Genomic DNA, 15,007 nt, shown 5'->3' with positions numbered 1-15,007 from the left:
AACACATATATCACTGTTGGATCTCCAAAAACAATTAGGTTAACCACTATGTCTAGAACTGGAAAAACAGGCAGCTGTCTGTCCAGAATCCTCAATTTAACACAACACTTGGAGCAAAATTTAGAGGAGCTTAAAATCTTTTATATCATTTAGTGATGCTGACTTCCCCAAAATATTGGCCACAGTGTAAAAAATATTCATAAACTTACAGTTTTCTGTAAGCGTGTGCGTGGGTGTGTGTGTGTGTGTGTGTGTGTGTGTGTGTGTGCGTGTGTGTGCATGTTTCTTTACCAGATTCAACTTGTTAGGCCCTTTCAGGTCCAGTATTGACGCCACCTTTCCTGGAGTCTAGCAGATGTTTCAGGTCCAAATATAATCTAAAATATTAGGATAAGCAGAAGAGGAAAAGTGCAAAGCAAAGAGCAAAACATTATTTAAGTAACAGTTCACCCACAATACAAAACTTATCACCTTCATGTCATTTGTTATTCTCTAATGCTCTAATACCCTCTCAGCTTATTGTGAAACAAATACAGAGCTTTATTAAACATACCTTCATTATTATCACCACATATGACCAAGAAAGTGTGCTTGGTCATTTCTCCAACTCTGGAAATACACCATCCGTCTCTAATCAGCCACCGTCACAGGGTCTTGTGTTATTGTACAGAGAACTGTGGCTGTTAAAAAACAACAACACATTAGTATCTAACACATATGCATAACCTTCAGATAAAAAAAGACAGGTGAACATCACAAAGTATGCCTCACACTTTTTCAGATATCTTTTGATTCAGATGTTGATTATTGATAATAAATCTACAAATCAAACCTGTATCATCATTAGGCTGCTCAAATATGAATCAGTTGATTAATTTTACAGACAGGTGGCTGTTTACAACGCACTAATAAAACGGAAATGTTGTGTACAGTACATGCTAAGTTTAGCCTATAGTTTTAAGCACAATATCATGCGGGAGAAAAAGCTTGACTAAGATGTTCCTGACAACAGAAATAGCCTAACTTACTAACGTCAGACATCCCGAGTTGGGAAAAGTCATTTTCGGGGGATACAGAGTTGATTTGCGGGAGGTAGCGGGAGAGATGAGTACCTAAAGAGCAATGGGATGAGTTGCGCGCGACGTACCTAAAGAGCGGTGGGGGTGACTTGCGCGCGACGTACCTGAAGAGCTGGGAGGGATGCGGTGGAGAGGGGCGTGCAAAGTGTTTAATGACCGGGCGGGAGACGCGCGATTTCCGGGAGATTATCATTCATTTGCGGGCATCTACTTTGGCATCTGGGAGTCTCTGTGCATTTGCGGGATAACGTTAACGTTAGTCCCGCAACTTCCGGGAGACTTCTGTAACGTTAAATGTCTGATAAAGTGCAAACGCGGTCATTTAAAGACATTAATGTTAACATTCCGACTTTAATGGTTGTCAACACTTAATATAATTCAAGCGTACGTTATCACACAAGTCTAAGTTATGGACTAACGGTATATGGACGGCCACGAATGAACCAGTTTAAAAGGGCCGCGGTGTTTAAAATAACCAAATTAACGTACACGAATAACAAACAATCATTTGTTTCAGTCAGGAAGCCTTTTACAAGTAAGCATGTTCATTAACTCACCAGATATGTTTTAGAAACTCTCCAGAGCTTATGGAAACCGTCCTGTGTTGCCGTTAGCATCCGGGCAGAGTAGGCTAACGTTAGGCGGCTCCGGGGATTCCCTCGCTAGTTTGCTTGGAATTAAAGGAGAAGTGTCCATTTTAATTTATAGATGGGTAACAACGCACACAATGGCATTAAGCGTGACAGAAATGTGTTGAACATGTACATTTGATTTTTTTTATGCACTATGTATGCGTGAGCATATATAAAAACATTCTTGAAAAGAAGTCAATAGTAATGCAGTTAAGCTAGATACACAAACGACCATGAATGAACCGCAGAAGTTTAAAATTGTCACTCCATTCTAAAGTTATTAACTTAACAACATGTTTACAACTGTATTTCCTTAAAGAAAGTCAGTAAAATACCAACATTTAGGTAGTTTGACTCACCAGTTGCTGTTCTAAACCTCAGATGGAAAATGGCGTCTGGAAAATTCTTCAGTGACTGGGGCTGCATGAATTCCCGGATGTTGGAAATAACACCACCAAGTGTTGAAAAGATAACTCCTTGATTTCGCACTGAATAAAATCAATTCTAACTCTTATTACATTCATTTATCAAAATCTAACTCTTTAACGTCAACACTTTACTCTCAAATGCTTCAACACCGAGAATTTAACTCTGATGAATTTGCTGTGTATATGGAAGCAGGTCTGGGCCTGCCGTAAACGCCCAAGTTTCCTTGACTCCGCCCCCTTGTCAAATCAGGGCCACAAAGTGAAACGAGCAGAAACTTGATGTGCAAAGGGAAAGCAGCATTGCACATGCTCAAATGAGCATTGTTTGCTCATTATTTTGTAAAGACAATGCTATAAAATGTTTTGCAAATATATATTGTATTTTTATTGCATATATATATATATATATATATATATATATATATATATATATATATATATATATATATATATAATTTTTTTTGCAAATTTCATTTTTATTTCTCAAAACTTAATTTTCCCTTTGCAGTTCTCTGTTTTTGTTAGAAACATTAGTTTTTATCTCTTAAAACAAAATTTTTGCTATGCTATTTTTGTAGTTTTGCATTTGTTTATTTATCTTAGCTCACTACTTTATTTTTTGTTTGCTAAACTTTCTTTTATTTTGCAAGTATATATGGCTGTAGACTGACTCCATAAACTTGCCTCATCAAATCTAGTTGTATCAGTGCATAACTCACTTTGACAGACTTTGTGGAGCAGTGTTTACATTGACTTTTTTCCCCATGTGCACAACGTCGTGTGTACACTGTACATTCGCAGCAGTCACTACACTTGCGCGTGCATACAGTGAAGTGACAATAAAAGCGATGCGATTTGATCCTCATACTCCGGGTGGGCGGGGCCATGCTAATGACGTCAATGGAATGGGTGAGGTGACGAGCCCCTTCTGCGCTCCGCCCCGTGTGGGTGACGGGAGGGGGAGGGAGCCAGGCAGAGCTGATCCCACGTGTGACGCTCGCATTCCCGGCTCAGTAATATTCTCCTAGCTCTGTCAGTGTGTGTGTCAGTTACTGGCCATAGTTGGGTTAGCCATGGAGGGAGACGGGAGCCAAGCCACATCTGGAAGCCCTAACGATTCGCAACACGACCCGGGGTAAGCCAGAGCCAATGCTGACAGCACTTGACTTCTTATTTTTTTCTTGTGTTTGTGTGTTTTTCTCCAGTGAGCATGTTTTAAAAACGCTCTTCCGGGTGCATGCAACTACTACACCTTTGTTTGATGTATATTAGTGAGCACAGCCTGCCGGGGCTCAGTAAACACACACCGCTCTGCTTTGCCTTCGTTTAGCTCTGCTTTTTTTGTCGCTAGCTACACGTCAAAATGGCCGATCTGACATCTGGACTCACTTCTGCTGTGTTTTCCCCTTACAGTAAAATGTTTATCGGTGGCCTGAGCTGGCAAACTTCACCAGGTAAGAGACCGATGGTTCGCTGTCATTTGCGCGCGTTTGTCGGGCTGTGTTGTGTTTCTTTCATTGTATCCAGCGTGGCGCGCTGTGCGGGATATGTGCCGTCATTTGAAGTCCTCTATTCGACCCCTGTTAGACATCCAGGGGGGCGTTTAATTTACAAACTGGTGGGTAACGCACCAATGCTTTGCTCATGTGTGCTCTTTCTTTCTGTTTTGCTCCGCAGACAGCCTTAGAGACTATTTTAGTAAATTCGGAGAAATCAGAGAATGTATGGTGATGAGAGATCCCACGACGAAACGCTCCAGGTAAAAACAACAATGTTGCTTTTTTTAATCCCTGACAGTTAGAGCTGTTTGAATCCGAAGCGATTCATTTGTCAGATCGGGCTGCTGTGAACTCGATCGGCGCGTTTCTGGATGCGATACAGTTTGACATTGATTTGGGGCTTCTTTATGTTAAACCAAAGCCTTTAACAACCCGAGCCGTTGCATGCGCTTTGGCTTTGAACTCGTCTTTCTTAAACCTGGGTTATTTTGTTACGTGTTTCACGCGTACTTTATCCTGGGTTAGTAATTAATCCTCCGCTGTCAGATTGGGAGATTTCATACAGTGCGTTTGCGTTTATATTTGCATATTCATGAGGATTAATAGGACACATACAGCACGCGACCTGCTTTAATACGGTTTGAAATGTCCTAAATTTCCTGAAAATTTCATTCAACAAAACACACGTTTTATGCAGTAATGCTGTCAAAACATATAGTTTCATAAGAAATACAGATTAGATAGCGCGTGAAAGTTTTTGCGACTGTATAATGCATATGAATATTTAATGAGGGAAGCGCCTAAGCAGTTTATGATTGGTTGTCTCTTGCTAAAGCACTCAGGTATATCTAGCAGAATTCCGTACCGAGCGCTGCTGACCATCGTTATATTTACAATTCTTAATCTAAGGTTAAAACCAGCCTTAACCGGGGTTTTAAAACACGTTAACCCAGGATTAAGTGTGGCGTGAAAACTTCTCCAGTCCTTGATAGCTGTTTTTCTAAGGTAGCACTGGAATAGTTTGTCTGAAATGTTAAATAACATAAAAGGAAATTTCACAAAGAAATTCTGTCAATTGTTTACTCCAAAGCACAAAAGGAATTGTTAGGCACTGACAGTTTCAGTCACCAGTCGCTCTTCATTTCTATATTTTTTGTCCATACAATGAAAGCGAATGGTGACTGAAGCTGTCATTCTACACATTCTTTTGTGCTCCTCAGTCGAGTGAAAGTCATACGGGCTTGAAATGACATGAGGGTGAGTAAATGATGGCAGAATTTTCATGTTTTTTTTTTTTGTGTGCGTCATCTATCGTAGTTGACCTTGACACACCATGTTTCTGAACCGATAGCTTTTCATTTTCTGGCACTGAGTATAAGACATGGTAACACATCTAACCAATGGCTATCACCTGATGTATGTCTGTGTTTTGTTTTGTTTTGCTTTCCAGGGGATTTGGCTTCGTTACGTTTGCAGATGCAGCCAGTGTAGATAAGGTTCTAGCTCAACCTCACCACGAATTAGACTCTAAGACGGTATGTTCCTCTTTATTTTCCTTGCGATTTACGTTTGTTGAAGTGCTGATTTAACATGCTTGTATCTGTGACATTCAGTGGTGAAAAGACATGCAGTCTCCCTATCATATCCCTTCCCGGGTCGAGGCTCTCTGCGGCATTTGTCATTGTACCACACACACAACAGCGGGGCACTTGACATAAATAAGTAGCCGAATAATTAGTCCTGTCTTCCTCGCATGCCTCAGCGGGTTTAACCCCTTGCTTGCCAAATAGGAAAACAAGGGGTTAAATCTCATTGAGATATGGGGGCAAGAAGGAATTAATTACCTGCTGTGCAGTTCGATCATGATGCTGTGCTCCTTACCTTATGTGACGTAAACTTGCAGTGTATGACGTGGTGTTTTACACTCGTTCGAGACTGAATTGTCCAGGGAGGACTTCGGAAGTTCATTCTAGACCTTGCTGACTAGAAATGTTTATGTTGTATGAGGCATTATTTACATGGTGAGCTAATTTAATCACTTTCATTTATTTATATATGTATATTTTTATTTATTTATTTAATTATTTAAATATGTTTAGATTTATGTAGATATGATGTGGTTTATGTTGCAGATTAGTATGTGTTTGTGCTGGTGTACACATTTTCTGTTTGTTAATTATTGTGCATTCAGTTTGTTTTCTGTGTTGTTAATTTTATTTATTTAATTTTTCAAATTTATCTTGCATTTGTTTTCTTCTTGCCTGGAATTTGCTGTTGTTTTAACATTAAAAACATGACAATTTGAAATAAACCAAAAGTTTAGAGTATGTAATGATTGTTTTTGTACATTAAAAAGAAAAAAAAATAAAGGTTTACATTTTTTCAAAACCATTTGAAGTGTGTTTTTACATGTAGATATGATTAGGGTTTTATATATATTACTTTTTATTCTACATTATAGAATTGTTTCACAACATGACTATGATTTTGTCTTTTATAGTGTGCATGGATCTGTATATTACTTTAGCCATGTAAATATGCAAACTGACTCATACATATATTTCTGTCAGCAAGAAATAGGTTTGCTTATTCAACCTCACCCTTTTGATTACTTAAATCCAAGCAAAAATGCATTTAGATTTCCGTGTGACGGTGAAACCCCAGGATAAGCAGACTCTATATCAGTAAAGTTAATGTGGATTCTATTTTTTCCCCCCTATAAGTCTCCATATTTCCTGTTTGTAGATGCAGCTGCTAGTTACCTGTTGGAGTCCAGAGTGAAAGAGCCTTTTATTTGGGATAGCTTAGGGTGTGGACAAATACAGCCTTCACTGGCTTATTTTAATGGATGCCATGTTCCTGCAAGTTCATATCAAGAGACGGACTGTATTTAAAGGCGTTCACAGACGTTCATAACTTCCCTCAGGAATTTTGTGGCTAATAATCTTCTCCCAGAACACTACGTATTGGCATTCCTAGTGTGTTCGGTTTCAAAAAATGTGTAATTGTGTGATAAGATGGGCCTTCGAATTATTTTTCAGCTCCTGTGTGCATGAGCAATTTGCTAGGAACACTGGTATAAATGCTTTGTCATACATAAACGTGTATAAAAACTAAAAATGCATGATAAATTTTAATAAGACTAGACTAATAAGGTGGGATAAACACCCGAAAGTTTCATTTAGTATTTACTTTATTATCATTTTAAGATTAATTCACATGTAGGTGAAACGAAACGAGTTGTGTGCTTCAGGTTGTGCTGATTAGATTAGATCAGGTGGCTAATTTGGCTAACTGCTAATTAACCAGTTAAACTGTTTATTAACCACCTAAAGCTGCAGGTAGATTACTGTTTACTTAAATCCAGCAATTGAACAAATATTAATTTTGAAACCTAATTTAGCACAGCAGGTGAATATTCGCCACCTCTCTTGGTTGTATGCCCTAAATCTGTTTGATTTACAGGTGTGCTATTCATTATCTCTCTCTCTCTGCCAGCCTGGCATTGACTGATGTAAGCTAAAATGCCTTTAGGAGGCAGAACATTTCTATCTTATTAATAAAATAATATTACATTGTGTATGTCAGTGTTGCACCAGTCCAAAGACGTGTAATTCGGACATCAAAGTGGGCCGTTTAGATTACATAATCACGGCACACATGTGTAGCTAGTATTCTTTGTAAAAAAAAAAAAGTGGGTCAAGGTTTGACGTCTCAAATGCTCTTGAATGGCTGAGGGGAGAAAAAAAAGAAAGCAAGCTAGCGTTAGCAGTGATGTGTCCAGGATTGAGAGCGATTGAGATCATGTGGACAGTAGCGGCTGGTGCTAAAGCAGGGATTACTGAGCTCTGGGTAGTGATGTCATCGGCAGGGTTGAGGCCGTCGTGTCATGACTCTGGGGCTTTAGCTCCACATGGAGACCAGGAGCTTGGAGGAAGTTGCACTGGTGGAGGTTTAGGAACAAATGCAAATTGCCCTTGCAGTGCTCTTGCTTCAGTGTTTACAACAGAAGAAATAGGACTATATTTAAACAGAACTACTTTAAAAAGATCAGGGCTTGATCTTTAACTCGTCACCTCATGTATTTCCTAAGATTATTCCACTGAATATTTTTGCATGTGATGCTTTTTGGGGTTTTGTATTTGCATATTTATGTATAATGCAAAACAAACAACCCAAAATTACACATATCTACAAAAAATGCACTTATAGAAATTGACGTATATTAGATACGTGTATAATATATATATTAATATAAATAAAAAAAAAAATAAAATTAAAATTTTTTATTTATATATATATATATATATATATATATATATATATATATATATATATATATATATATATATATATATATATATATTTTTTTTTTTAATATATATATATACTTTAATAAGCTGTAATTGTATTTATGTATGAAGACTATACTGTGTCATTTTACATTTTGGACTATATTGCTAGACTTTTTTTTTTTTATTCTAGAAATTGCTATTTTTCCATAAAAATAAATAAAAATACTGTTTATTTAGTTTGTATATTTGCTGTACTGCATTTTTCCAGTGCTTGTGATTGGTTTAGTATATTTTATGCAGATACACTTCCCTACAAAATCATCCCAATCTATCTACAATGATGAATTCTTACCATATTGAGCCATTTATTTGATCTGGTGAAATTATACCCAGTATTACAGAGAAATTTTAATACTGCAACGTCTTTTTTCTTGCAATATTGTGGAGCACCATATATAATTTAATAGGAGTATTTTGGATCTGCCTTGTAAAGTTTTTTTTTTTTAATGTCAAAATAATAACGTTTAGGTGGTGTGTCTATTAAGGCTGTGTGATTTGAAGAAAATATCTAATCATGGTTTTTTATTTTATTATTATGATTTTTTTGACATGTTGCGTTTTCATTTTGGGATTTAATGTTGTAGTCAAGCTTCAGCTTAATAATCTGTAAGCTGTGGCAACAATTCTGTGACGGCTTAAAAAATTACCTGTTTTTGTTGTCTGTGAATTTAAAACCAAAATATTCCAGTCTGATGTCACAAGAAAACATATTTTAACGTATTTTAATCGTATTAATTTAGTCATGTGATATTGTACAATTTTAAAAAGAAGGCGTGGCACCCAACCCCACCCCTAAACTCAACCGTCATTGGGTGATGAGCAAATCGTACTAAATTGTACGAATTAGATAATACAAATTAGTCACAAAATCAGAAAGTTACGAATTGCCGTAAGATTTACGCTAAATATTCTCATATTACCAGTGCTGTTTTTCTTCTTTTTAATTTGTCTATTAATGCTTCTGAAGTGCGCACTTTCCTGTTTTTTTATTTTTTTTTATTTAAATTTTTTTTTTGCGGACATTTTGCATATTTGGGTTGTGCAATTCAGATTGGGCAGAACGAAAATGTGCTCACTCAATTGGCTAGTCAGACTGTCACATGCAGATGGGAGTCACGCATTTGCTCTGGGCAGGGGAAATTAAATAATACATACACGTTTCATATCACAGCCTTTTGCGATAAGTAATCGCAACGTTTCAAATTGCGATTTGATTTCGATTAATTGCACAGCCCTAGTGTGTATATACAGTATATATGATGCATTCCTTTTGGGAAAAAATCCTTAGTTGCTGTTTGTGTATAAGTAGTAATTTATAATATACAGCTCATTTCTCAGTAATACTTTTAGCGATGTACCTGTCATGTTTCAGTGTAGATTTATCTGCATTTTTATTCCATTGTCTGTTTTCTACTTTTCCCCCCGAATTTCCAATCCAATCATTTTGTCACTTTTGAAGAGTGCAAATGGACCAAAGTAAACATGTACAGAGATTTTCCTGACACACTTGTTTCACATTTGATTAAAAGCTGTGTAATCTGCAAATCTGAAAGCCTGGGGTGAGAATTGCATTGTGTATTGACAACTGAAAGACTGCTGCCGGTTCGTCTAAAAGCAATCTGTTTTAGATTAAACACTTTTCTGGATGAATTAAAGTATAACACAACAGCATCATTTCCCACCAGAAAGGGTTTTTTAAAATGTATTTTTGCAGTACATATTGCAATTCTGTTCAGGTCAAATTAATTTACCAGGAGACCCCCCTCCTTCGTATCCCACCAAAACATTTTTATCACATTTTATTTTTTTTCTTCCCCTTTTGCACACTGCCACATCTCACAATTCTGCTTTTCTTTTTCTTACCATTTATAAGAAGTGACAAAGCATTCAGACACGCGGTATATTCAAGAGCAATATAGCACTAATGGATCTTTTTCCCTTGAGTTATTTTTCCATTTAATGAGAGTGCAGAAGCAAGTCTTTGAACTGTTTTTGTTCTCGCATGCATGATTATCTACCGTTCTATCCTTCTAGTGCTCTGGCTGCATAAGCTTTTGGCCTGTGCGGTAAAAAGCGGACTGTTGTTTTAGTCTATGAATGTTTAAATGACCAAAGCAAACATCTTGCTCAACAGTACATCAGTTAGGAACATTTTTTTTTAAAGCCAAGAGTATTTAAAATGTAAATAAATGACGATCGCAAATATAAGCCAGCTAGTGGAAATCAATAATGTTTATCTGTTTTTCCTCTCTCCTTCAAATATGAGAATCAAAACATAGACGATGCAGAGATTGATACAAAAAAACGTCTAGATTGCAATTGATGTATTTATGTTGTTAATTCCTCCTCAGGAGGAATACGTTATTATTAATATCCAGGATGAATCGTCACGCTAGTTCAGAACCCCAGTGCTTTATGTAAATTACAACTGCTTTTGATGGCAGTGTGTGTGAAACTTCATTTCATTTGTAATATAATAAAATCAAATAACAGCTTATCTAACCAATAAACCCAACGATGCCCTATCGCATGCCAAAATGCATTATAGGAGAGCTATAACCCCTTGCAGCGGTGGAGAGAGTCACCCATAATAATGCTAATCCCTCAGGGGGGAATGAGGTTGTGGATGTATTGATCTAACGCCCTGTCTTGATTCTCCGCAAATCTACAGCGCTCTCTAAAACAGCTCCCGTCATGTCGGGCTGACCTCCCTCGAGGCCCGAGCACTTCTTCAGCGAGTCTTTGAATTATCTCCGGTGTGTTCTATAATGCCACCTGTTTATTTATGTTGTAATCGAGTAATTATCCAGTAACCTGTGTAAGGTTTTTATTCGATTTTGTCATACACGGGCCTCATGCAACCAGCGTGTAATAACTAGGCAAGATTACACATGAGACACGGAGCATTGCATCATGATTAATGCTATAATTTCCATGAAGGTTATCGAGTAGTCGCAGCACATTGCCGGCTTTTTCTAATATTTTCTAATTTTCCTCTTCACGTAACAGTGTCAGTTTTCTCATATTTCTTTCTCTCCCTCCTTGTCTCGTTTAGATTGATCCTAAAGTTGCCTTTCCAAGACGCGCTCAACCCAAGGTAAGAACTGTTTGCTTTTGCTCCCTCACGCCGAGCCACTTTACATTTGCGAGTCTGCTGTGTATTTGTTAATAGTGTGAGAAGACCGATGCGTTTTGCTGAATTTGGCCTTTGATAGAGCAAAGTTGAGTTGGAGCTGGAGCTGTGATGTTACGTTATGGTCCGTCGCAGTCTGGCTGCTGTTATTTTCCAGGCTAACTATGACTTCTCTGTGTCATGGTACAAGGAGAGACTGTTTAATTGTTGCTGAATTCAGATTTTTTTTTTTTAATTAGCTTGGCTGGGTGTGAACCCGAAGAACTATCGTGGAGAAAATATTGAATTATCGCTGCCTTGTTGAGCGTGAAGGTTGAATATTTTTTCATTTTAGGGGGCGGGAGGTGGGGTGGTGATTAACTTACCTTTTTTTAGCATCGCTGCTTGCATATAAGATCATTAGAGAGATCTTTTTCTAAAAAGGAGGAGGGAAAAAAAAAGGAGAATTATGCCCTCAGCTGTGGAATTCAGAGCATTAAATCCCTCATCTTGTCTCAACAAGAAAATTTTCTTTGTACAGCCGAAAATGTGTGTGCGAGTGTGTTTTTATGGTATCTAATGTCCTGCTTCTGTGAGCCATTTTGGCAACAAACTTCCGACAGCCTCTTCACTTCAGACTGCACTGTCAGCCAGATGGTCTGTGCCCCAGATTTTGTGTCTGCCATGCAGCCGTTGCTTGGCCTCTCAGGCAGAGCTGGGACGGCCCCCCTGGCTCAGCTATGAGCCCACCAGCACTTTCACCCAAGGTGCACCGATCTGAGATCAGCCTAGGTGTGTTACTGTGAGAGCGAACGCCAAACAGGACACCAGAAGGTCTTTGATCGGAGCAGGGGCTCATGGGGTGACAGGTGTCCATTGCACACTTGTCTGGCTAATTGATATAAAGAACTTTTTTGCTTCATCCAGAGCTCATTGGAGGAGAAAAGGTGCACTCTTTTTCTCGCTCTCGCGCACACACACATGCCAGAGAAGCCAGTCCAAATGCAGGCCGCAGGGCTCCGGGCCTAATGCTGTTTCTTGGCTTGGGTTGGACACGGGATGAATAGGAGTATTAATACGGCCAGGCTCCAGTAGCAGTTAGACTGCAGCCCTGTGGATGTTTGCTCAGAGCCAGGCACATACCTGTAATGCAAATACAATATTCTTCCCATCTCCTGTCGATGGGCTAGGCGTTATTGTGTCATCATAAGTTGCCAATAGTTCGAATGGTTTGGATTCATTACCCTGTTTGACCCTACGCTTGGATTTAAAAGCAAGCCAGCAGTGGATAACCAATGGAAAACTAAGGAAACAAAAGCTCAGACCTCCGAATAGCCACACAGTGTGTTTTTTTATCTCCCACTAAAAGGGAGTGGGGATTTGTTTTTGCAATGATTGTGTTAAACAGCGCAGAAGTTTACCACAGGCGGAGGGTGATATTGCTTTTTCGCCGTGTTTGTGATTGGGCTTGTTGTTTCACACTACTTTTCCCCAACACGGCTCTGCATGTCCCGACAAGATTTTAATTGATATTGGGATTGAGGCCACTTTTGGAAGCGAATGGATTTTTCGCAGGTCTGATATCGCCCTCGGAGAAAACTGTTATTTTCATCAACCCTAAGGCTGCATAATCCTTCCAATCAAGTTACCGACGCTTCACCAGCTGCTGTAGTGCGGTTTTAACAAGCCTCTAGGTGCAGTAAGGCGATGGACGATCATCTGTATGTGATGGGCCATTTGTTTGCTGCTGATTCTTGTCATTTCTCATTGATCACATTTGGAGGCCGCTCCATCGCCAGTTGTTAATTTAGTGGGCTCATATTTATCTTCCAGACATTTGTGCATGAAGCATTATGTTCCCGAATAATTAATTTCAAAGCTGTTTATGTCCTTCAATAGGTTCACAGATTAGAAGATATTTGAGAAAATTCTGTGTCACATTGCTGAATGTAACAGTGATAACTGTGCTGGGGAAACTGTAGCTCGTCAAATGACTACTTTAATGGGCTTCTGTTAGGTTCGGGCTATTATTACGGAAAACACAGCTTACAAATCTATAATTTTATGTTGTAGATCATTGGAAAATGAGGTTTAAAATGAACTGGTGAATTATTGTTTTTTTTGAATGAACTGATTCAAGGAAAGAATTTAGACAAACTAAATATTAATATGAGACATAAGGCTCCTAACAGATACTTGGGGTAGATTAACACAGCAGTGAAGTACTAAAATTTTTTTTCTTTTACATTTTTGCAAAGCTTTGCATACACAAATTAAAGCTTTGTCTTATGCATGTCAGGCTATTATGTGGCAAAGTGACTTTGTAATGACATACTACCTGTCTACGCACATACTGTCCTGTAGTCTGTTATTGCTGTTTTGGTTGTCAAGTGTTTACTCGTGCCTATAAACTGAATAAGTAGGACAGATACTTTTTTGTAATAATTAGCAAAATATGACTTTAGACCATAGGTCTTAAACTCGATTTCTGGAGGGCCACAGCTCTGCACAGTTTTGCTCCAAATCTAATCAAACCAAGCTGATCCAACTAATCAAGGTGTTCGAGACTACTAGGGACTATTAAGCAGGTGTGAGTTAGGGGTGGTTGAAGCTAAACTGTGCAGAGCTGTGGCCCTCCAAGAATTGAGTTTGAGACCATTGCTTTAGATAATATCATTATTATTATTATTAACATTAAATTGTTCAAAAACTTGCAACTTTTAAAGTTATTATTTTCAGGGATGTAAGTGAATTTACCTATATTTTGCTTTGCTTTAATGGCAATTGCTGCACAATTTAAAATAGTTAATTGATATTAGTTACCAGTAAGTCATAGTTTTAACTGTACGTTCGCACTGGAAGTGGGGAGAGCGTCAAACTAGCCCAAAGTCTTTCATTTTTAATGAGAGCCGGTGGCGGCGGCGCCGGTGTTGGCGTCGAGGAGAGTTGAAATAAAGCTAACCTTATGGTACGGAGCTATAAAGGGGTTCGGCAGCAAGCAATCGGAATTTAGAAGTCCATCGCTTGAGAGGAGTTCAGAGAACACAGACCTGTGAACTTTGCTGCCGATCACAGTTGTTCCCAAGGGTTTATTCCCCAGGGTTTGTTCCCCAGGATTATTGCGGTCGCCGGATTTCCAATTATTCACAATGTTTCCTTACAGGAACAAACATTAAAAAAGTTACCAGTGAGTTACTGATGTGCATTAATGTTATAAATATTCTTTAATCTTTAAAAAAGCGGGAATCTCATGCGACAGTACAAAACAGTATTGCTGCTTCAGGATATTTCAGAAATATGGACCTATTAGATAATTAAGTGGAGCAAAGCCGCATCATATATAACTTGATCTTCCATTGTTAAATGAATTTGGTAAGAAGTGCCAACATTTTCACACTAGAAAGCATGCTTTATTCTGAAATGTAACTGATATGCTGCAACAGCCCCTTTAGATACGGGATTAATGTAGTGAATTTTGACGCTCTCGCCGCCGGAGCTGAAAGGAGAGAGACTTTTGACGATCTCGCTGCCTTCAGTGTGAGCGCACAGTATTAATGTTTTCCTTGGACGGCGCAATTAATTGAATGCGAAATTCTTTCTTTTGCTGAATTGTGGCAGTAAAACCAGCTCTGTAATCAGCTGCGTTCAGATGGAGCAGTGTTTACTACGTAGAGCCATAGTTCTCTGACAAGCTGCACAAAACACCGTATAAGATTTGGTGAAATCCTGGAATCGATGAGATCTATTCTGCAATTTTACAGCTGTTTGCATCCCTTTTTGGTGAACTATGGTTCTGTTATTCCTGCTGATCTGAAGGCACATAAATACCACATATTTATTTATTTATTTACCTCTAACTGACCACATAACTTTAGTCTATTGTTTAAAATATTTCACTCTGT

At 38.4% G+C, this 15,007-nt stretch overlaps 1 protein-coding gene across 50 annotated transcripts in view; it reads left to right on the top strand.

The window, feature by feature from the left end:
• Positions 1–15,007, top strand: part of msi2b (musashi RNA-binding protein 2b) — a 413,958-nt gene that overhangs the window by 13,426 nt on the left and 385,525 nt on the right. For 21 of the 50 annotated variants that reach the window (XM_087282624.1, XM_087282605.1, XM_087282601.1 and 18 more), the window contains 4 exons: positions 3,553–3,593; positions 3,817–3,898; positions 5,089–5,173; positions 11,049–11,090. In XM_087282624.1, the coding sequence (XP_087138750.1) occupies positions 3,553–3,593; positions 3,817–3,898; positions 5,089–5,173; positions 11,049–11,090 (250 nt within the window). Of the gene's footprint in view, positions 1–3,146; positions 3,275–3,552; positions 3,594–3,816; positions 3,899–5,088; positions 5,174–11,048; positions 11,091–15,007 lie in introns of those variants that run through there. The other 29 variants (XM_087282623.1, XM_087282621.1, XM_087282622.1 and 26 more) reach the window with 3 other exon arrangements.

The sequence above is a fragment of the Danio rerio genome, chromosome 15 (assembly GCF_052040795.2).
Source record: "Danio rerio strain M-AB ecotype USA chromosome 15, GRCz13ab, whole genome shotgun sequence".
NCBI classification, from domain to species: domain Eukaryota; kingdom Metazoa; phylum Chordata; class Actinopteri; order Cypriniformes; family Danionidae; genus Danio; species Danio rerio.
This window is presented reverse-complemented; position numbering and strand designations above follow the sequence as displayed.